This window comes from Ascidiella aspersa, chromosome 2, assembly GCF_963924565.1.
Source record: "Ascidiella aspersa chromosome 2, kaAscAspe10.2, whole genome shotgun sequence".
NCBI lineage: Eukaryota > Metazoa > Chordata > Ascidiacea > Phlebobranchia > Ascidiidae > Ascidiella > Ascidiella aspersa.
Window position 1 is genome coordinate 12,652,839 of NC_139448.1, and position 23,430 is coordinate 12,676,268.

General features: G+C 36.0%; 1 protein-coding gene across 1 annotated transcript in view; it reads left to right on the top strand.

Moving 5' to 3' along the window:
- LOC146163747 (transmembrane protease serine 9-like) overlaps positions 1-23,430 on the top strand; it is a 50,076-nt gene that overhangs the window by 22,526 nt on the left and 4,120 nt on the right. The window contains exons 10-27 of the mRNA XM_083380583.1: positions 11,677-11,822; positions 12,399-12,546; positions 12,762-12,785; positions 12,855-12,982; positions 13,059-13,148; positions 13,304-13,436; positions 13,972-14,082; positions 14,168-14,229; positions 14,877-15,028; positions 15,394-15,504; positions 15,730-15,832; positions 16,557-16,663; positions 17,966-18,079; positions 20,081-20,187; positions 20,273-20,334; positions 21,467-21,618; positions 22,292-22,402; positions 22,617-22,768. Coding sequence (XP_083236709.1) covers positions 11,677-11,822; positions 12,399-12,546; positions 12,762-12,785; positions 12,855-12,982; positions 13,059-13,148; positions 13,304-13,436; positions 13,972-14,082; positions 14,168-14,229; positions 14,877-15,028; positions 15,394-15,504; positions 15,730-15,832; positions 16,557-16,663; positions 17,966-18,079; positions 20,081-20,187; positions 20,273-20,334; positions 21,467-21,618; positions 22,292-22,402; positions 22,617-22,768 — 2,013 coding nt within the window. The remainder of the gene's footprint in view (positions 1-11,676; positions 11,823-12,398; positions 12,547-12,761; positions 12,786-12,854; positions 12,983-13,058; positions 13,149-13,303; positions 13,437-13,971; positions 14,083-14,167; positions 14,230-14,876; positions 15,029-15,393; positions 15,505-15,729; positions 15,833-16,556; positions 16,664-17,965; positions 18,080-20,080; positions 20,188-20,272; positions 20,335-21,466; positions 21,619-22,291; positions 22,403-22,616; positions 22,769-23,430) is intronic.

The following is a 23,430-nucleotide window of genomic DNA, read 5'->3' on the forward strand; positions in this document are numbered from 1 at the left end:
AGCGCGTCTTTTAGTGCAGACCAGGTAAGAGGTGATGCTTATAAAGCAAAATGGTAAAGATAAAGTAAAAAAAGATTTGGTGATATTAAGCTCGCTTTACAGTACTATAAATTTAGTAATACTTCATACGAGGATCAGTAACCATATCACAAATGTCCGTCGTCCTTGTACAAAAATATCCATGAATTTTAGTTTGCTACCCTTGCTTTTTGACAACGAGTTGTTTATTGTCCTCTCGTAAAGTTGTTTTAAGCCGTACTTAGCGACAAAATGTAGGCAATCACAATTAAGCAACTATAGCACTGAAATTTTAAAAGGTGTACTAAACCTTACAGCTATCGCTACTAATAAATAAAGCTGATGAATTCAAACAGCAAATGACTCAGGATGTCAGGATGTTGCCAATAAATTTAAAAAACGTATCAATTCGCGAAGCATACCGAAGATAAGGAAATCCGATATAGACCATGGGGCGTAATATATCCCTTTCTTTTATACATTTTTTAACCAAATTGCTTACAAAGGGCGACTCAGGAGGACCCCTCGCTGTTCTTGTGGATGAAAGTTCTTGGACACAGGTTGGCATCACATCGTACGGTTACGGGTGCGCCGGTGTCGGAGCTCCCGGAATCTACACAAGGGTTTCTTCCTATACAGGTTGGATCAACGGTAAGTGCAGACTTGGCGAACACAACACCTCGTTTTAGGGTGTTGACAGTTTTTCACAAATCTTTGTTTTTACTAGCAGTGGTAAACGCCAGAACAAACTGTCCAATGACTAGGAAGTTTTAAACAGGTTAATATACAAATAAGTTGAGAAATTCGTTTTTGCGCAGCGCAGCTTTTTAAAGTTGATAGCAGGGCTGTAAACAAGTCTTTTCAAACTGACTAAAGTCCCAGTCAAGTCATTCGTAAAATAACTTAAGTCCAAGTCAAGTCATTCGTAAAATTACTCATTGGTAAACTAGCTCGATTACGGGCAATAAAACAACTAAACTATAACAAAAAAACACAACATATAGCAAGAAAATTGTTTTATGTAGAAAAATTGGTGTATATAGCGAAATCTTTTTATTTTAACCCAAGTCAGTTGTCCGAAAGACTTAAGTCAAGTCAAGTCATTTGAAAACAGTGACTTAAGTACACTTAAGTCAAGTCAATGACTTTAGTCATTATAACACTGGTTAATAGATAAACCAATGTGTATCAAGTAAACTGAAGTATGTGAAACTGTGTTTCTCAGGAATAATGTCGGAAGCCACCACAACCACCTCTACCACCACTGCATCAACAGTTAGCAGTTCTTCAACTCGGTCGCAGGGATTTCTTCTTTTTGGTGTCTTTTCGTCATTAATAGTCGCTTTTGTACATTCATGAAGCACTTTTCTCTCGTAACTTTTTCGTTTTCATGTTTTTGCCAAGTTCCATTTTTTCTAATTTATTCTTTTATTTATACTGTGAGTATTGCATTTCGGATAATATGCCTTAATCGTCACATTGCTGTGGCAGGCATCTTTTTTTTAATTTTATTGCGCCCACATATAGGAAATGTCGTTACATTGTTTTCTGTATTTAAAAGTATAAGATACCTTATTGCGCCTCGTCGGCAAACTTCAAATGATAACCTTTATTTCTTGATCACGCCGACCATGGTTCCTAAAATAATGATTTTTATGAATTAATTTTTTGACACAAGCGGAAATTATATACTGCCAATCACCAATACTATTATGAATAATACGTATTTAATGAAAATAAATTAGGCAGACAATTCACAAAAAGTTTTTGGTCATGTTTGTTTTTACTTTTATGACGACACTTGACATCAGGAAAGCGACTTATTAAATGTTGCATGATAGATGTCCTCAGGTTAATCATGTTTAAAGTTTTGCCTTATATATATATATATTGCATTTGTCAGCTTGTTGTGAATGATTTATGTAGTTTTAAACAATATTTAGACACTTAATAAAATGTAAAATGGCTGTGAGGCTGGAGATGGAGATGGGCAAATAGCAAATATTCTCCAATTTTTTTTCATATATTCTCTAAAAAACGTTTTTTCATATATTCTCTAAATCGTATTTCATTTTATTGTCGCGGTAATACACAAAGAGGTAAGGCCGTGAATAAACTTTCATCCACCGTGCAATTAACTCAGGGAAGCATTGCGAGTAGGGATGTTCAAAGCAGAATATCGGCGACACATTTATAATGCTTGCTTTAAATGCGGTGTCAGCGTTTTTTCGGGCGACCAATTACTTCGCGATAAGCTTCGCCTAATAATCAAGTGTCAATAGGGTGTTATTGGGTGAGCGAGCGTCTAGCGCTGGGGTGGGCATTTAGTTTGTTACCGCAGGACGCATGAGAAACATAAAATGTTGTGGTAGAGGGTGACTTGACGCGGGGGGCGGTGGAGAATTTTTTTTGTAAATATGAAATATTTAGTCGCTGTAAACAAAAACCATTAAATTTTATAATGATTTTGAATGTATAGTCTAAATCAAGTTTTAAGAGAAGGGTTACATTTGCTTTTTGAGTCCGCACCCTTAGTCACCTCTAATTAGGGACAAAAAACAATGACGTCATCGTTTTAGTCCTATACAGGTATCTACTCCTATCTAGCGGCAGAAAAACTTCAACAGAGAATGCGTTCATATAACTTGCCTTATTCAGCTCGCAAAGCGACGGCGGTTGGGATCCTGCTGCGCTTTATTATCCCACACGTGCAACGTTCATTGTGCGAAGGGGCTGTCTTACTAACAGTGGGCGCGTGCGACTTGCTTTTTAGAAAGAGGTTTCTCTTAGCAAAATAACTTATTGCTCTTACTAAACAGCATATTTCACTGTCTCAAATTTAAATGCGAAACCTTAGGGCAGTGTAACCTCTCCGTTTGCACCTGTTTCGTATCTTACTTCAATCAAACATATCAACACCAGGCCTGCACGACTTAAAATTGTACAAGGGCGCAGTGAGCAAAATACTCAAGGTTATTGCAGTTTTATAGCGAAGACGTTACACAGTCACGTCATAACATGGTGCCTTACAAAAATAAGTCTTAAAAACACTGTGTTTATTTGGTCTAGATTGGCAAAATGTTTGATTTAAAAGGTGGCGTATTTGGCACATTAAAGAGTTTTTCGTATTGCTCCAAACAACAAATTTAAAGTCTGTTTAAACAGTGATTGCTCGGGCAAAGACATGGTAGAAATTTCCCGAGTAAAAGTTGGCAAAAGTATAGGAAACCATAGGCGTTAAACCATTTTAAGAGAATGATAACGTTTTTTTTGTACGTGTTACCTGGCCAGAATGTAATAACATGGCCGTACGCATTATCTAAGTCAATTCTATTTGTCTAATATATGCTTCGATCATTCCCCAATATTACGCAATTTATGAACCCCTTTCGCACCAATGCTATAAGTTAAATGGGGATGTTTTCGGCCCATATCTGTTTTTGCTTGCAGAAACAAGTTAAGGAAAAAAAATATATACCAAATATACAATACAAAATATAACATAGTAAAAATTAAAAAATAAAGTAATAAAAAATATTAAAAATTGAAATTTAAAAAAATTAAAATTGAAAAATTAAAAATTGAAAACAAAAAATAAACACCAAGCCCTGAAAATATACCCCCCGACAAAACATACAACAACCGCACCCCCGTCTATCGATGTAGACATGAGTCTTCACCCCTAGGGGCCTCTGACTGGGGAGCAAAAAACCTAAAATATCGTGACGTCATCGTTTTAGCTCTTTTTAGCTATCTACTCCTACCTAGCGGCAGAAAGACTTAATTGTCCCGCGCGTGCAACGCTGCGCTTCATTGTCCCGCGCGTGCAACGTTCATTGTTCGAAGTGGCTGCGTTAGTAAAACTGGGCGCGTGCGACTTGCATTTACGAAAGAGGTTTTACTTAGTAAAATAACTTACTACTCTTACAAAACAACATATTTTACTGCCGCAAATATAAATGCGAAATCTGGTGGCAGTGTACGCCTCTCTGTTTGCACCTGTTGCGCATATTACTCTAATCAAACATATCAACACCAGGCCTAAACAAATTAAAATTGTACCAGGGCCGCAGCAAGCAAAACATAAAGCTGAATGCGGACCAAGCCAGGGTAAAATATTACCGAGTAAAATTGGCAAAAGCATAGCAAACTATAGGCGTTAAATAATTTTAAGAGAATTATTATATTTGCTTTTTAAACAAGTTACCTCGTCAAAATTCAATAACATGGCCGCACTCATTATCTACGTAAATTCTATTTATCAAATATATTTCTCGATCATTTCCCAAATACCTTGCCGTATTTTTATTTGTTATCGCGGTATTACATGAAAAGGCAAGGCCAGTATAAAATAAAGTTTCATTCATCGTAAAGCAGGGAGGCATTGCTAGAAACTTCATTTATATGACGTTCCTGAATTATGTCGCCAGATTGAATCATAAGTTAAAAAATCCTGAAAATTTTCTTGAAGGTAAAGCTTTCAATGCCAGTTTGTCACTGTCTCTGAGATTAGAATTTTTGTTTTGAAACGGCAAAAATAAAATATAAAACAATAAAATATTTTGATTACAGACGATTCTAAAATTAATTTTGCATAGTCTTTACCAAACTAACGAAAAAGAAAATTAAACCCTGGCAACTACCCCTTTCGTATCTAAGACATAATTTCAGGCGGGTGATTTTCGGCCAATATCTGTTTTTGCTTGCAGAAACAAGTTAAGGAAGTAAAAGAATAGACAACGTTTATACTAAAACACAAACCAAAGTTAAATTAATAATATTTAAAAGCAACCCTGATAAGTAACACTATTTATAACGGTCCACAATCCCCCCTCCCCCTAAAAGAAAAAAATGAAAACAAAAATTATAAATATACACTAAACCCTGAAAATATACCCCCCGATTAAATATGCAACAACCGCACCCCCGTCTAGTTTGATTTTGTTGTGGATCGCAAAAAAACGTTAATAAATTTAAAGGGATCGCAGATTAAAAAGTTTGGGAAGCCCTGCTATAGCCGATACTTGTGTACAATCCTCGCATGGCGAAGTTTAATCGCAAAATTCCACATGCAGGTTGACCCTGATACCGATATTGCTATTTTCGGTACTGTTTATATCAGTGGTTCTCAAACTGGGGTCCGCGAGACAATTTTCTGGGACCGCGAAGCACCTAACAAAAAAATCAACACGACGCTCTTGAAGAAAATACTTTTTTGTGCAATTAAATGTTCAGGCAGCTTACTTTTCCAAACCAAGCTGAGCAGTTTTTCATTTACGTTATTGCAAGCTCAAGTTAAATTGTGCATTGTGACGTCATAGTGTTGCGTTGTGCTAGTAAGAATTACGTTTTCACAGCTTGCTGCGCTGCCACTGTGGGCACGGTTTTAAAACTGTTCGTGATTGCTATACTCAAATAAAGTGATTCGTTAATTAGAGGTTAACATAACTGATAGCAAAGAAGCAAGTGCACCCGTCTAATTGATACAATTAAAAACAACGTGTTATTTTGAGTTTATTTGTGTATATTTTTAAGGACCGTGAGCAATTAAAAAAAATGCTGGGGGACCGTTGCGTAATTTTTACACAAAAGTTTAAGAACCACTGGTTTATATGGTCCTGTAAAATCGAAAAAAGTTAATTGGTCTTTCGGAAAAATATTTACTGCTTTGTTTCATACTTTGTTATTCGATACTTTCTACTCGTCGGAAATCCATAATACCTGTTGTGAGAAAAGTCTAACAGATCGTATTGCTTTTTGTTTTGACCATCACCTGATATCCAGTAACTATTTCTGTCTGACAAAATGCGTTCGAATGTCAGCCTTTAAAAGTCAATATTTCTCTAGCGTTGTAGGTGCGACGCAAATCAAAGGCAAACGAGTAGGCAACAACGGACATCTTCACATTGAGTTAGCAGATTAATGATCAATTTTACATGACAGTAAACATTTATAGATAAGCTATCGGAGTTGTTTTATATTGTTGTCCCGAATATTACCAAGTAGCGCTTTTACTACGTGCAATAGGAATGCCAGAGTCTAAACCGGGGACAACACACAATCAAGAAAACGAGCAAGGCTGTGTGTACAAATCAGTGTTGTAAACACGCCATTTTGAAATGACTTAAGTCCCAGTTAAGTCCAGGTCATCAGTTGCGCAAGTCAAGTCCCAGTCAAGTCATAATTAGAGCAAGGCAACTTCAAGTCACGTCGTTTTGATAAAGATAAAATGTTAAACCATTAGAATATTTAAATTCGTACGATTATGAGCAATGACTGAACTACAAAATAAGAAAAACGCAACATATAGTAAGCAAATTGTTTTATGTGCAAAAATTTAGATAAACATACTTAAACAAAACACTTTATTTCAACCAAATATATTTGTCCAAAAGACTTAAGTCGTGTCAAGTCATTTTGTCCAAATGACTTAAGTCAATAAAGTCAAGTCATTTGAAAACAGTGAATTAAGTGCACTTAAGTCAAAGTCATTACAACACTGGTAAAAATAGTACGATGACGTAAATCGCAAGGAAGCAAGGTGGTCGGTCCATTTCACTTGCCATTGTTAAATGTAAATTTCCATTGGAAAACAAACATTCGTGTCAGTCAAACCATTAAAGCGTTTAAAAGGAAATCAAATTGTGACGCCAAAAACGAAATGCAGAAAGGAGCGATCCTTTTTGGCATTGAGATTCTAAGCTATACGATATATCAATTCACTGATTCAGTTTTGTCGTTTTTTCTAAAGATATATATGTGTAGTTTATGGCGCAAGCATATTTTATTTTTAGTAGGTAAGCCAGAATACATTAAGGAGTGCAAAATGGCGACGATTCTGGCATTTCTGATTATTGGATCACAGCTGTTGGCAACGCAAGGTAGGGTAATAAAACGCCGGCAAAATGGGTATAAAAATTTATTATTTTAGTTACGATGAATTAATATGTTTTAAACCGAAAATGTCACAGTAAATGAACTACTATAGGCCAAATAATTTATTTTTCTTTAAATTCTATATTTGTGATAAATATAATTTTCAAAAGTTATTGCAATGGGATGATCTTAACGTGACCTCATATTTTTAGCTGTATTTGATATATGCGCGGAGACAATTCTTAGTGATGCCAGTGGCAACGTTTCTTCGCCTAATTACCCTTCAGATTACGGGAACAATCTTAATTGCTCCGTTAACATTACAACTACGTCAGACAAGGTAGGCCATATCGTTCTTTTTGTGTTTTTCGCCAACTGGGCAGCTTTATCAGGTGGAACAACACTATCCTTAGGTAATTGTCTGGGGATAAGACATAATCTTAAGCGAGCAGCGTATCATGGGATAACCAGACCAGAAGAACTAAGAAAATTGTGGGTTACGTACATACATTTTTCAAGCTTGAATGGTTTATTATTTTCTATAGCCGTGGTTCTTTATCTTTTAAGTCCATCGGCTTTCCGTTTAGGTGTTCGATAAATTCTATAGCAACAATAAAGGTAATATTGCAAGTGTTGCAAGTAAAATTTCTTAACATTTTTTTATGTTCTGCAGGTCCTCTCGGTAACTTTTGATGCATTTGACATGGAATCTCATAATACTTGTTTAAACGATTTTCTTAACGTGTACGATGGCACGACTTTGGTAAGCAATTTGTTTTGTTTCTCGGTAATTTTTGAATTTTAAATAAATTGCATGTACTAAAAAAACAATAAAAAATATTTTTTCATAAACCGAAATGCAGTTGTTGTGCATGCTCCGCTAACGATAAATATACATATATACTGTGAGACAAAGTCTTAATTATTAATTTTCAGTACACTGGTAAATCATTTTGTGGGGCGCATCTGCCGCAAAGCTTCGTATCTCACAATTCGAAAGTCGCCTTGACTTTTCGCAGCAATCCAACCACAACAGCGTCTGGATTTCTTGTATCTTGGACCGCAATAGGTTGGTATTGACAAACATAGCGGCATTTTGAGCTTAATCAAGATTGATAACAGTTGGCCTTGATGTTCTGCTATTATAGTAAACTAAAATGAAACATGCGTCGTGTATACCCAACTATAAATTGAACCGTATATAGATTTGCACCTGGAAAGAGCAAACGGATGTCGCACTGGCCAACGATAACGACTCCGTATCAATAGAAAATCGAGTTATCTCGTTAGTCTATTAGTACCACGTGACAAGCAGTCTGATTACAAGCCCGACTGGATTCCATAATTTTGCCGACTGGATTCCATAAAAAAACAATATATACGCCAAAGAGGGCGTATATATTTTATTTTTCATTGTAATTTTACTATACAAGCAATATTTTACACCAAATAGCGTCACTGGCTAGGTTTTGGAAAACCATTTTATGTCAAAGATCTTTGGCGGTAAGTCGCTGGAATGCAATCGGTATTGCAAGCAAGGCATTAGTCGCATTAAAATAGTAAAAATAGTAAATATCAATTTTTGATATGCTTTAAATGTCAACACCTAGGTTGCCCAAAAACATATTTTACATGCATATAGTTTACTTTTGTCACTTAAGACAATAGGTTTGTATAGTAAGGGCTTGGTGTGTGTATAACGCTTTTCTTAGACAGATGTGCTGACACCGATTTCACCTGCTGGGACGGCGTTTGTATTCCTGCAAGTCAACATTGTGACGGAACAAAGCAATGTGCTGACGACAGCGACGAAATAGAGTGCGGTAAGTTATGTTATGAGTCTTATGACTTAAACATAACAAATGTAACACAATGCCACATTGTGCAAAAACGAAAATAAGTTTGACCAGGCCAGTGATTCTTAGTTGTTTTTACCTTGTGCAACATTTAGTTTCCTGGTAATAAATACCCCTTTATTGTTTTTTTTTTGTCATATTATAAAGTAGCCTAATTCTAATTTTTTTCAGTTTTATACAAACCATGTTTGCTGCATACAAGCTGTCAAATAAGTTGTATTCATAAATCTTAATAAGAATGATGTGCTCCAGTTAACTTGTTTTATCAATAGATAAACTATAAGCCTTCAAGGTTCCACTAGCCCCAGTTGATGAACCACCCGACTAGAAAAGTCTATTAACAGAAGCGTTTGCGCTAATTTTTAATACGTGACATTATTTTATACATGATATAAATACAGGTAAAGAAAATAATCATTACTTTTTTTATCATAGCTCAAACTGCTTCGAGCAACTCAGATTGCGGAAAACTGGCTGTTGCTCCATCTTTTTTATGGGTAAGCTTTAATCATTTAATGGCTTTAACATGGCAATATTTGGTTGGGCTTATTAGGCCTACAAGATTATTATAGGCCTACGCAGTATTTTTTTTTAAGGTGTTTTGTGGACCGAAACGGTCCCCTAAATTTCTCCAGCGGTTTCCCAAAAAATAATAAATATTTCGTTTAAGCAAATATGGCCACTTTTAGGTATTTAAGTGAAACACTTGCAGTCTCTTAAAACTACTTAGCGGTCACCCAAACCAAACCTTAAAAAAAAAACTGGACCTACGTGTCATCCTTACCATTTATTTTAAATGGCATTGTACCATTTTTAAGAGGTCATATTATACATCCTAACTCTTTGTCTCGTGTGTAGACTATGCTACATCAAAAGCCAGCACACCGATACTTGATTAGCAAATTCTTGTTCTTGAATATCTCAGACAAAAAAAACTTTAGATTTTAGCTTGTAACCCAATATCTTCTTTATTGTATCGCCGTAATAATACTTATAAGTGCTGTAAGTATTACGTTTTGGTGATATTCCCCTGAGAAAAAGAATTGTTCATCCCAGGACAACAGAATTGTGGGCGGACAAAACGCGCAAGCCGGTTATTGGCCTTGGCAAGTTCGTCTTACAATCGCGATAGATGGTAGCACCTTCCATTGTGGTGGTTCAATCATCAGTGACTTATGGATTGTGACAGCAGCCCATTGCACTCACGGGTAATTTTAAACGAATGTGATTTAAGGTATATTAAAATAGCATACAATTCAGGGGCAGCCAACACGTGATCGCGTCGAATATGTGTTACAGTAGCTGTCGCACACAAGTGGAACATTTAAATGACCAATTGTTGACAAGACAAGCCTAATAAGGCGTTCTTTGGTGTAACAAATTAACCTCAATCACTGGTTTGGAATGCAATTAACGCTCGAAATGTTTAATGAAGGTTTTTGTTACTATTTAGTAAACCAAACGATCGCGAGTCTCTAAAAATTATTTCAGTGTATCGCAATCAAACATAGGTTGGCTACATCTGCCCCTGCATACATCAATGTTCATAAAAACTATCGTTTCAAAAGTAATTTGGAAATTTCCAACAATGGAGATTTCGTTTCTTGAATATACAGTATACACCCACTGCATTGATAAGCATATACTACATTTGAGATAAAACTGAATGTGAACAACCCACTATAAACATACTTGGATTTTTTTTAATTTTAGGGCAACCTTAGTTCTCGTGACAGCAGGAACAATCGATGTTTCTGACACAAGCAATGCCCAGGAAATAAAAGTGTCGCAATCTGGCATTATTACCCACCCAGACTACAACTCGTAAGTTATATACTTACATGGTTTATAGAGAAAAAAATGTCACAAATGAGACGAAAAACGTATTAAACGATATCGGCTTGACTATCTATTGCGCTGAGCTAAATGTAATGTTTCGTTGGACAAAATATATGTAGTTATATTTTAGCATATGATAGGGCCTATAGCTTGGTTTTAAGTTATCTGTGTGACCATCATGGCCTTCTTTTCAGGGTTTTTCACCTTTATAATTATCTCTGGAGCCCTTTGTAGATATTAGTAATTTCTCCATTGACCAGATAGTGAAATGTAACTTTCTTCCTTGACCAGATAGTGACTGTTCCTGTGAATCAGATAACCAATATCAGCTTTAGTGTTGCTCAGCTCAAAAGTAAGGTTTCACGAAAAAAAGATATTGTCTTTATAGTAGGCTACCCCCAGTAAAAAATCACTCAGCTAAATAAAAAAAAAGAACCTTGCTTCAAACACTTCAACAACGAAAACTGAAATGGCATAGAAAATTGCAATCAAAAAAATTAAATTTAAGTATAGGGCCTAATATTGCCAAAATACATATTTCTTTGAACAGTTCTATTTTACTGAATGACGTTGCCTTACTTCGTTTGGATACTGCCATTACGTTTTCTACGACTGTTCGTCCAATCTGCATTCCAACTGACACAGCCGAGTTTGACATCCCAGCTGGAACCGTTTGTATTGCAACTGGTTTTGGGGCTTTAGGTAAGAAGATTTAAGTCAACAAATAAAAATGGCTCTAGATTTTATCATTCAAATAAAGCAGTGGAAGATACGAATGCAAAATGTTTGACCCATCATACCATCTGTTTTACCGTGTAGTAGAGTGTGGATACTATCTGCTTTAAATGACTGTTTATATTAGAGCAAACAGGTAATATAAAGAATGATAAGTTTTGTTATTGTAAGAAGCAAAAAACAACCGCATCGCAAACTAAATTTAAAATAACCTGCAAGTTGCATAGGCTACAATAAATAAGTTGTGCTTACTGTTGATTACAACAATAATCATAAACGCGTGGTTTTGTATTGCTGGATAACTATATATTTATTTTGTATAACATATGTTTTAAACTTATTAACTCTTTAGGTTTTGAAAACTCCATGCCCAGCACGCTGCAGCAAGTCCGCCTGCCTATTGTCAATCAAACCAGCTGCAAAACCGCGTACCCTCACTTGGTGAGCAGCAACATTTGCGCCGGAAACTTGGCCAAAGGTGGCGTCGACACTTGCCAGGTATTTCAATTATCGCACATTACAACAACATATAAAACGCAGGGATAAATAAGCAAATGGTTGGACTGACAGGTATACCAGAACTGTGCAACGCGTTTCAGTGGTCTATGGTAGGCCTTGGCAAGTACACACAGGGTTTAAAAATAGTATATAATCTATTAAAAAACAAAAAAACACGCGAGAATGTCTGAACACGGCCGACAGCTGATGGTGCCAGCAAAATGATGAAGTTCAAGTTCAAAACATGTTTTTAACTTGACCATAAAACAATAAAAAAGCAATAAATCATCCGTAAACTGAGTTTCAAATTCTTGAAATGTTATCTAACTTATACGCAAGGCTCGTAAATACAGTGAGTTGAATGACTAATTCAACCAAAGGGTAAATAACATTGGTCTTTATACATAGGCAATATACACTCTTTTGTTCAGAACTCCATCAATCGACTCCAATTCCATGACACGGTTTGTCGTTCTTTGTTGTAGATAAAATCACGTACTATTATCGCTTGCGGTCTACCTGTAACACCCGACAATGCCTACAGTTGCCGAGAAACAAGCCTAATATTTGTCGCAGGGGGACTCGGGTGGACCTCTTGTGTGTTTTGTGAACGAGGAAAGTTGGTATTTGATCGGAATCACGTCTTACGGGTTCGAATGCGCAAGACCCAACAATCCTGGTGTCTACTCTAGGGTGGCAAAGTTCAGCTCATGGATTAGTCAAAGTAAACTTATATACTTTATGCTTGTTTGGAATTCTGCAACACTTCTTTGAATTTAAAAGTTTCCCTAAACCGACACCGTATACCAAGTTTTGACTATATAAATTTTAATACAATTGTGTATAAAAAAATACAATAACAACTTTTACATTGACGTATTTTATAACGAAAGTTTCATGCTGTTTTAAACAAATAAAAGCGTTACATTTGTTTCGCAGAAATGTCCACCAGCAGAACTACAGGTAAGTGTTATTTTAATAAGTGAAAAATCTAAAAATTACCGAATTTTATTACGTCTTATCAAATTTTAGTTGATTACGATATTTGTACCGCATCCACCATCACTGCCGCAACTGGAACAATTTCGTCTCCAAACTATCCATCAAACTACGCAATTAACCTAGATTGCTCTGTGGACATTACTACGACATCTGATAAGGTAAGAAAAATAATAAAAATCTCAAACACTTTGTTTTCTTGTTACCTGTTACGATTATAAGTGCGTAACTACTAAGGTTCTTGCAATGAGGTTTACCGACTTCGTCTTGGAAAGTCACAACACGTGTAGCTTCGATTCACTGCGAGTTTATGACGGTACCACGCTGGTAAGTTAAATCTCTAAATACATATATATATATATTCAACAAACCATTTATTTCACTTTGTTTTGCTTTCACTGGTTAATTAGCAATCAACGTTTTTCGATTTATTTCACAACTGTGTGTTATATTGCTTCATAGTTTGCATACTTAATTTGCAGTACGCAAGCAGGGCGTTTTGTGGGACGTATTCGCCGCGTAATTTTACTTCCCACAACTCGTTGGTAAGGCTACATTTTGTGAGTGATTTTGACGCCACCTTTGAAGGATTCTCGATCAGTTGGACAGCTCAAGGTTCGTAAACCACTTTACAGTAAATTTAATGTTTTCAAAACGAACAAATACGTGCTAACGAATGTTAATTTACTTAGGGGTTACTTTTTATTACGCTTGCTGTTCACAAGTGTGAGCTACTAAATATAACTATTTTAAACAATAATTTAAATTTACTCTGTACATGAGTTGATTTTTTTCATTCATAAATGATATCAAAGAATAACGAAAACTATAAATAGAGGAATCAGGTGGCACTGTATAAAGACAAATTGTATTAGATTCTCGACAAGCTTTCGCACAACCGTCCTTCATCAGGTCAAAGTACTTTCCACCTGATTCCTCTATTTAGAAGGAGACAAATACGGCCATATACAAACAAAACTATAAAGAAAGTCTTACTGTTCTAAACTTATATTTGGTATTCCTGATAATATTTTACGCTTAAAAAGTTTGACTAAGCGATTTCCTAAAATGCTAAAGCAGTTTTTCTGCTTTTGTTGCAGGATAACATATTTATTAATTATCAACAACATTTAATTTGTCACTTTAACAGCCAGATGTGCTGACACCGAGTTCACTTGCTGGAACGGCGTTTGTATTCCAGTCAGCCAGCATTGTGACGGAACAAAGCAATGTACCGACGACAGTGACGAAATAGAATGCGGTTCGTTGTTCGAATAATTTTCACAGAAAGCAAGGCGATTGCTATTTCCGATGCAAGCAATAGTAATGCGTATTTTATTTCACAGTTCAAAGTGCAACGAGCAATGACGTGTGTGGAAAAGTTGCGACTGCTCCCAGTTTTTTATGGGTAAGTTATTTATAGTCGTGGTCCAAAATAGTGTAAGATTAGTCTAAAACAGTGGTGCATCACAGGGGGGGAACGACCAGTTATTTCTCTAAGAGGCACAAGCACTACAGCAATGTTTTTGTTTTGAACTTTTTCATGATGTTCGCTGCTGTCAAGCTTTGTTCTGTCCTACATGTTTTTTACAAAAACAGCATTTGGAGAACTTTACCTTACTCGGTGTGCTACCTTACAAAAATGAATTGCGTCTCTGAAATTTTTGGCAAAATACTTTTGTAATATCTGATAGAATGCATAAAGCATAGGGCCATTGCAAAGCGGGGGCGAGATAGATATAAATATTAAAACCGGAGCCCTTAAACCCCAAGTATTTTCCAGTTTGTGACAATCCTTTGAACTTCGAAACCCTTCAAACGTTTACCTGTAGAACCTAGAAGAAATGCATTAATTGTCACCTGCTTAAACATTTTCAAAGGTTGTGCACCAAAATCCACTCCGGTCGTACCATATTATACTTTTTTTTACACACTGTCAAACAATTTACCAGATCTGACGTCACACTTTTTGCTATCCTCATTGCCTTTTCACCCTTTTTTTTTCTCATTGCCTTTTTTTCAATGTGCCAAGGCCTTTCGAAATACTGCTTTCAGGATCACAGGATTGTCGGTGGTCAAAATGCACTAGCAGGCGCCTGGCCCTGGCAGGTGAGACTTTCTGTTTCAGAAGGCGGAAGCACCTATTTGTGTGGTGGCTCGATCATTAACAGCCAGTGGGTGGCGACGGCGGCGCATTGTACGCATGGGTGAGTGCTATCAAACATTTTAAAACGCCGTAAATATATCCATAAGTACTAGTAAAGCTATTGATAATCGCAAATGCCAAAGGGGACAGTATGGTAAAGACTTAAGTTAATTGACTTGACTAGTCGTTACGGTGAAATGACTTGAGATGGATTTGTGTTATTAAAGTGTTATTAACATTTGTTTTAAAAATAAGCTATTTATCTCAATTTTTGTACGTACAACGATTATATTTCGTTCTTTTTTGTTAGTTCTGGGTTGAGTTAATGCTCTTAATTGTACAATTTTTCAATTTGAAGGGATTGAAAACCGTTGACATGGGAAACATTATGCAAATAAAAAGAATTAAAAGAAAAATATTTCGCAGTGCAACCGGTGTTGTCGTGAAGGCAGGCATGATCTACACCTCTCAAATATCGGGAGTCCAACAAGTTACGGTTGCTCAATCCGGCATCTTTAACCATCCGGATTATGTGAGGTAAAGAAATAATTGAGGAATAAAAAAAATATTACTATTACCAGGGAACTATTGTATTTTGCTTTTCAAACATACACTATGCATACGTGGCAAACATATATTTTTTTTACTGTAAAATAAATGAAAAAATACTTTAATAAACCAGTGTAATGACGAAGCGTCAGCTATACAGGGTTGGGTAATGGGGGTCGAAACACGAATGTGTATAGCATTTTTACGTTTCAGCACTTCCAATGACGACGACGTAGCCTTGTTGCGCCTACAGACACCACAGAATTCGACATTCCAACCGGAACAATTTGCGTCGCAACTGGGTTTGGTACTCTTGGTAAGTATTCAAACATTGCATTAGAAGTCTGACAACTTCACTCTAATGTCGTATTTATAATAACTAAACATCTCTAGCCTTCAATTTTTCCACAATATAATTTTCCGGTGTTAAGTTTTAGTATAAAAAACAGTTATGTCTTTCTCTAAAAAAAGCAATCACGTTCAACCACACTTATATCCATCGGTTTAGTTAAATATTACCTGTTAGTGTACTGTAGGTAGTCGATTTTGTGGCTTAAATATATAGAATGTGAAAAGCAAGCTTCAGTTCACAGATCTTAAGTGGCCATCGGCACATGGCCCCAAAAAATATTTTTTTCGGGTAACGCGTGAATCTTGATAACCAAGTTTTAACAATTTAAACAATATAAAGGCAATTTTTCGCCTAGTGTGAATTGATAATATCTTTGTTAGCTTTTATATTAACAGTTGCTTAACACCTATCCAACCTAAAAAATGTAGTGTTTCAAGATTACTTTGTATGACGTTACGTTTAAATGTAACCCTTTTGTGAGTTCACGGTATGACGCAACGTGTGACCTCACCTTTAAAAATATGTCCATGCCCCCATAACAAAAATCCTAGATTCGCGCCTGGCCACGGTAGGCAATACGGGGCGCAAAACGTTTTTCTATTTGGGATCGATAGTCATTAGTCTCAATTGTATATCATGTGATGTTTCTCAGCGTACAGCAACTCTGTGAGCACGTACTTGCAACAAGTGCGACTTCCTATTGTCAGTCAAACCAGCTGCCAAGTCGCTTATTCGCAACTACAAACCAGCAACATTTGCGCCGGACATGAGAAGGGTGGTGTGGATAGTTGCCAGGTAAGTCGTACATTTATAATGTTGTTTTTGAGTCCGTATCACACTTCGCGCGACTATTATGTGTTTTCAAATATTTTAAATTGACCCTATTGCGATGATGCAACTAAATTAATTGTCATTTTCACTTTAAGAGGTGGGCAGTATTTGCTGATAATTTCATCTTGGATAACAGTCTTTCTACCATCGTGGCACAAACAGTGTTAACATGTCCATTATTTGTGAAATGCTAACAATATTATATTTTACTTTCCTGCCATTCTTTACTCTTCCAAAAAAATTATATTAAAGTAAAATCATGCTGTCTATAAATTATTATCTGTACAGCAAATTGGATAATGCAATTTATACCGGGTATATTTTGCGAGTAAGAACGTTTTGTTGTTGAATGTAACATTTTTATGGAAGTTGTAAAGTTGTATGGATATTTGAAAGATATGATCATTCTGGCCTCTTGCAAAGGCAATCCAATTTATCCTAATCGTTTACTCAGGGAGATTCCGGCGGACCGCTGGTTTGCTTGATCAACGAAAATACTTGGTATTTGATCGGAATTACGTCTTACGGGTTCGAATGTGCAAGACCAAACTTTCCCGGGGTATACGCGAGAGTTTCCAAGTATAACACCTGGATAACGCAAAGTAAGCTATAAACTAATATCCTTGTGACTTTCAAAAAACATCTATGATACGTTTCTTTTTTATTTTATTTATTTGTTTTCGTATAACGTTTTACATTACAAGCTCTATAAGTCTAAAGTGTATACAAGATACATTATTAACTTATATTGGCATGTGGCTCTTTACCCGATTTTATGTGGCTCTTATGTTGTATTTGCGTTTTTTTGTTGATCTATAATGTCCAATTTAATTTCTCGATTATTACAGGCCCTGACTGAGATTCCATCACTTTTTAAGTCTTTATTGCAAAAATACAGATACTGACGGCATTTATTTAATAAATCTACCTGTGAATAACAATTAACGTCAACGTAGCCTGCTTAATATTGTTAGTGTGCATCATTTGCAATAAATCTAGCTGGGCAAAGGTACGTGAGTGAGGAATAAACGAGGATGTATTAAATTTATGTCCATATGTAAAGTAAGAAATGTGGCTCTTGGTTTCTTACTTAGTCGGCTGCTCTTAATGAATTATCAGTCCTATTATCGTTAGCAAATTTACACACTTAATTATTTAGCCATATAGGGTTCAAATTAACAAGGGTTGTCATAAAGGCGACTCTGTATGTATTAAAAAAATCCAAAGTCTATTGCAACTGAAATTCTACGAATACAGCAATTGAAGCAAACGGGGGTACATTAACGACGACGACAATTACTACAACCGAAGCTACAACAACTGCAATCCCAACTGCAACCACAACGACGACAACTACCACCACAACATCAGCGCCGCCAAGTAAACACATGTTCATTGCAGCCTTTCAATAGTATTGTAGCTTTGGGGCCTGAGGGGCCATGCCCCCCAAAAATTTATAAATGTTTTACTCTTAATAATTTGTTTTGTAGCATTTATGAGCAGTACCACAACAGTCGATCACAGGCATGCCACACCTTCGATTGTCATGCATTGTTACGTCACAAACGATTTAGTTAATATAACGTTTGCTATACAATAATGCAGTTTCATTACTTTTAGACAGTTTTTGCTATTTCACTGTTTTTTTTAGTATTGCGTTAACACTCAGTCAGTTGCTGCTCGAAATGGTTTGCTAGCATTGTTATTTGTGTTCGTTACGGCAGTATTAATACAATTACAAAAGCTAAACAAAAAATTCCAACTTTTGCCCCCCCAAAAAAAATTTTGGGCATATATACTTTAATACAGCGGTTCTTAACCTATGGGTAAATACCCACATGTGGGTAATTTCAGGATAGCTGGTGGGTAATCAGCTGAACCAGAATATTTATAATTATAGATGTAACAAACAATTTTACAGCTGTAAGTGGTAAAAAATTTGACTACCCAAAAAAGCACAGTGAAATTTTATCATTTTTAGAATTGTTAAAAAAAAAAAAATTGTTTCGTCATAGTGATCATTTTTGTCGCTCGGTTTACGCGTTTTATTTTTATGTGACGCAATAGTAAGATTTTTCTTGTATCCGCTAGCCTAGCTATTTTTTCATAATCAGTTCAGTTACAACTGCTTTATAAGTAAGCTTGATGGCTGCGTTGCTGTTGGTGTTTATTTTTAAAGGTATTCTTAGTGAAATTGTTTGGAGTAGTATAGCTGAGCGCACATTTAGAGTGTTGATACGAGCGAGCTAAGTTTTGTTGAATAACGCTGGTATACATTTTTAGTATGGCAAAATATATGAAATTAGATTTTGGGTAATGGGACTTTGATCTGGAAAGAAATGGGTAATAAGGGAAAAAAGGTTAAGAACCCCTGGTGTAGGCTAATAGAAAATTAAAAATCGCTGTTCTAAAGGGTTGTAATATATCTTTCTGAAAGGTCTCTGTGGGCCGCACAAAATGTTAACTAAGAATTGTGTTATTTAAATGACACAAAAAAAGTTGTGTTATTTTTTAGTTGATTACGATATTTGTACCGCATCCACCATCACTGCCGCAACTGGAACTATTTCGTCTCCAAACTATCCATCAAACTACTCAACTAACCTAAATTGCTCTGTGGACATTACTACGACATCTGATAAGGTAAGAAAAATAATAAAAATCTCAAACACTTTGTTTTCTTGTTACCTGTTACGATTATAAGTGCGTAACTACTAAGGTTCTTGCAATGAGGTTTACCGACTTCGTCTTGGAAAGTCACGACGAGTGTTCCTATGATTCACTGCAAGTCTATGACGGGACCACGCTAGTAAGTTAAATCTAAAAAAATATTCTTTATATATTCAACGAACCATTTCTTTTTACTTTGTTTCGCTTTCACTTATAATTTAAAATTACCTTTTTTGATTCACTTCACAACTGTTAGTCAATTATATTTACACTATACTTAGTTTGCGTATTTAATTTGCAGTACGCAAGCCGGGCGTTTTGTGGGACGTATTCGCCGCGTAATTTTACATCCCACAACTCGTTGGTAAGGCTACATTTTGTGAGTAATTCGAGCGTCACCTTTAAAGGATTCTCGATCAGTTGGACAGCTCAAGGTTCGTAAACCACTTTACAGTAAATTTAATGTTTTGAAAAAGAACATTGCTGTTCACAAGTGTTAGCTTCTAAATATAACTATTTTAAACAATAATTTAAATTTACTGTGTGCAGAAGTTGATTTTTTCATTCATAAATGATGTCAAAGAATAACGAAAACTATAAAGAAAGTCTTACTGTTCTAAACTTATATTTGGTATTCCTGACAATATTTTACGCTTTGCAGGGTAACATAATAATTATCAACAACATTTAATTCGTCACTTTAACAGCCAGATGTGCTGACACCGAATTCACTTGCTGGAACGGCGTTTGTATTCCTGTCAGCCAGCATTGTGACGGAACAAAGCAATGTACCGACGACAGTGACGAAATAGAATGTGGTTCGTTGTTCGAATTATTTTCACCGAAAGCAGGGCGATTGCTATTTCCGATGCAAGCAATAGTAATGCGTATTTTATTTCACAGTTCAAAGTGCAACGAGCAATGACGTGTGTGGAAAAGTGGCGACTGCTCCCAGTTTCTTGTGGGTAAGTTATTTATAGTCGTGGTCCAAAATAGCAGTGGTGTAATGACTTAAGTCATTGACTTGACTTAAATCCACTTAAGTCACTGTTTTCATATGACTTGACTTGACTTAAGTCTTTTGACCAAAATGCCTTGACTTGACTTAAGTCTTTTCGACAAATGACTTGACTTGGACTTAAGTCATTATGTCAAATAACTTGGGATTAAATTAAGTGTTTTTCATTAAAATTTATTTTAATTTTTGCACATTAAACACTTTAAGTGCTGTATATTGCGTTTGTGTTAGTTTTTTAGTTAAATTGTTGCTTATGATCGGACAATTTTACCAATTTCAATAGTTTAACAATTTACTTTTATGTCAATGACATGACTTGAAATTGACTTGCTCTCATAGTGACTTGACTGGGACTTGACTTGGGCAACCGATGGCTTGGACTGGGACTTGACTTGTTATTTTCGCAAAAGACTTGACTTGGACTTAAGTTATTTCAAAATGACTTGTTTACAACACTGCAAAATAGTGTAAGATTAGTCTAAAACAGTGGTGCATCACAGGGGGGGAACGACCAGTTATTTCTCTAAGAGGCACAAGCACTACAACAATGTTGTTTTTTTGAATTTTTTTATGATGTTCGCTACTGTCAGGCTTTCTTTAGTCCTACATGTTTTTCACAAAACTGAACTTGGAGAACTTTACCTTACTCGCTGTGCTACCTTACAAAAATGAATTGCGTCTCTGAAATTTTTGGCAAAATACTTTTGTAATATCTGATAGAATGCATAAAGCATAGGGCCATTGCAAAGCGGGGGCGAGATAAATGTGAATATTAAAACCGGAGTCCTTAAAGCCCCAGTATTTTCCAGTTTGTGACAATCCTTTGAACTTTGAAATCCTTCAAACGTTTACCTGTAGAACCTAAAAGAAATGCAAGAATTGTCATAAAACATTTTCAAAGGTTGTGTACTAAAATCCACTCCGGTCGTACCGGTTTAAACTTTTTTTTACACACTGTCAAATATTTTTCCAGATCTGACGTCACACTTTTTGCTATCCTCATTGCCTTTTCACCCTTTTTATTTCTCATTGCCTTTTTTTTTTCAATGTGCCAAGGCCTTTCGAAATACTACTTTCAGGATCACAGGATTGTCGGTGGTCAGAATGCACAAGCGGGCGCCTGGCCTTGGCAAGTGCGACTTTCTGTTTCGGAAGGCGGAAGCACCTATTTGTGTGGTGGCTCGATCATTAACAGCCAGTGGGTGGCGACAGCGGCGCATTGTACGCATGGGTGAGTGCTATCTGGTATTTTAAAACGGTATAAATATATCCATAAGTAGCCTACTAATACCGCTATTGATGATCGTCAGTAAAAAATGGCACAGTGTTGTTTGTAGGACTTAAGGCCATGACTTGACTTGACTTAAATCGTTACGGTAAAATGGCTTAACTTGGATTTAAGAGTCAAATGAATTTGTTTGAAATACATTTTATTATGTAAATAACCTATTTATCTCAACTTTTGCACGTAAACCGATTACCACGTTTCTAAATGTTTTTTTTTTTGTTTTTTTAGGTTGAGTTAAGGCTCTTAGTCTCACAATTTTCCAATTTTAAGGGTTTTGTTGTATACTTTTATATCAGTGATTTGACTTGCTCTAATACTGACTTGACTGGGACTTGACTTGGTCAACTGATGACTTGGACCCGGGTTGGACTTTTATGACTTGTTTTCAGCACTAAACGAGGGTGACATTTATTGGGATTTATCTGTTCCAACATTTTTCTTAAAAACCTTTGGTTAGCAAAATAAGTAATAAAAAGGTAGGCTATTAACTTGAAGTTCAACGGATCATTGATACTTACCTCGTGTACCGTGGTACACAAGCCTTTTAACTGTATGAAAAACCGCTGACATGTGCGAAACATTATCCAAATAAAAAGATATGAAAAATATTTCGCAGTGCAACCGGTGTTGTCGTGGAGGCAGGCATAATCTACACCTTGCAAATATCGGGGGTCCAGGAAATTACAGTTGCACAATCCGGCATCTTTAACCATCCGGATTATGTGAGGTAAAACAATAATTGAGGAGTCCTTATTATTATTATTACCAGGAAATTATTGTATTTTGCTTTTTAAACATACACTGTGCATATGTGGCAAAACAGTAATGTTTTTACTTTTAAAAAATACTTTATTTAACCAGTGTAATGACAAAGTGTCAGCTATACAGGGTTGGGTCATGTGGTTCGAAACACGAATGTGTATAGCATTTTTACGTTTCAGCACTTCCAATGACGATGACGTAGCCTTGTTGCGCCTTGACACGCCTTTGAATTTTTCCGAAAGTGTCAGGCCTGTTTGCTTACCTACAGACACCACAGAATTCGACATTCCAACCGGAACAATTTGCGTCGCAACTGGGTTTGGTGCTCTTGGTAAGTATTCAAACATTGCATTAGAAGTCTGACAACTTCACTCTAATGTCGTATTATAATAACTAAACATCTCTAGCCTTCAATTTTTCCACAATATAATTTTCCGGTGTTAAGTTTTAGTATAAAAAAACAGTTATGTCTTTCTCTAAAAAAAGCAATCACGTTCAACCACACTTATATCCATCGGTTTAGTTAAATATTACCTGTTAGTGTACTGTAGGTAGTCGATTTTGTGGCTTAAATATATAGAATGTGAAAAGCAAGCTTCAGTTCACAGATCTTAAGTGGCCATCGGCACATGGCCCCCAAAAATATATTTCGCGTGAATCTTGATAACCAAGTTTTAACAATTTAAACAATATAAAGGCAATTTTTCGCCTAGTGTGAATTGATAACATCTTTGTTAGCTTTTATATTAAAAGTAGCTTAACACCTATCCAACCTAAAAAATGTAGTGTTTTAAGATTACTTTTTATGACGTTACGTTTAAATGTAACCCTTTTGTGAGATCACGGTATGACGCAACGTTTGACCTCACCTCTTAAAATATGTCCATGCCCCCATAACAAATATCCTAGATCCGCGCCTGGCCACGGTAGGCAATACGGGGCGCAAAACGTTTTTCTATTTGGGATCGATAGTCATTAGTCTCAATCGTATAT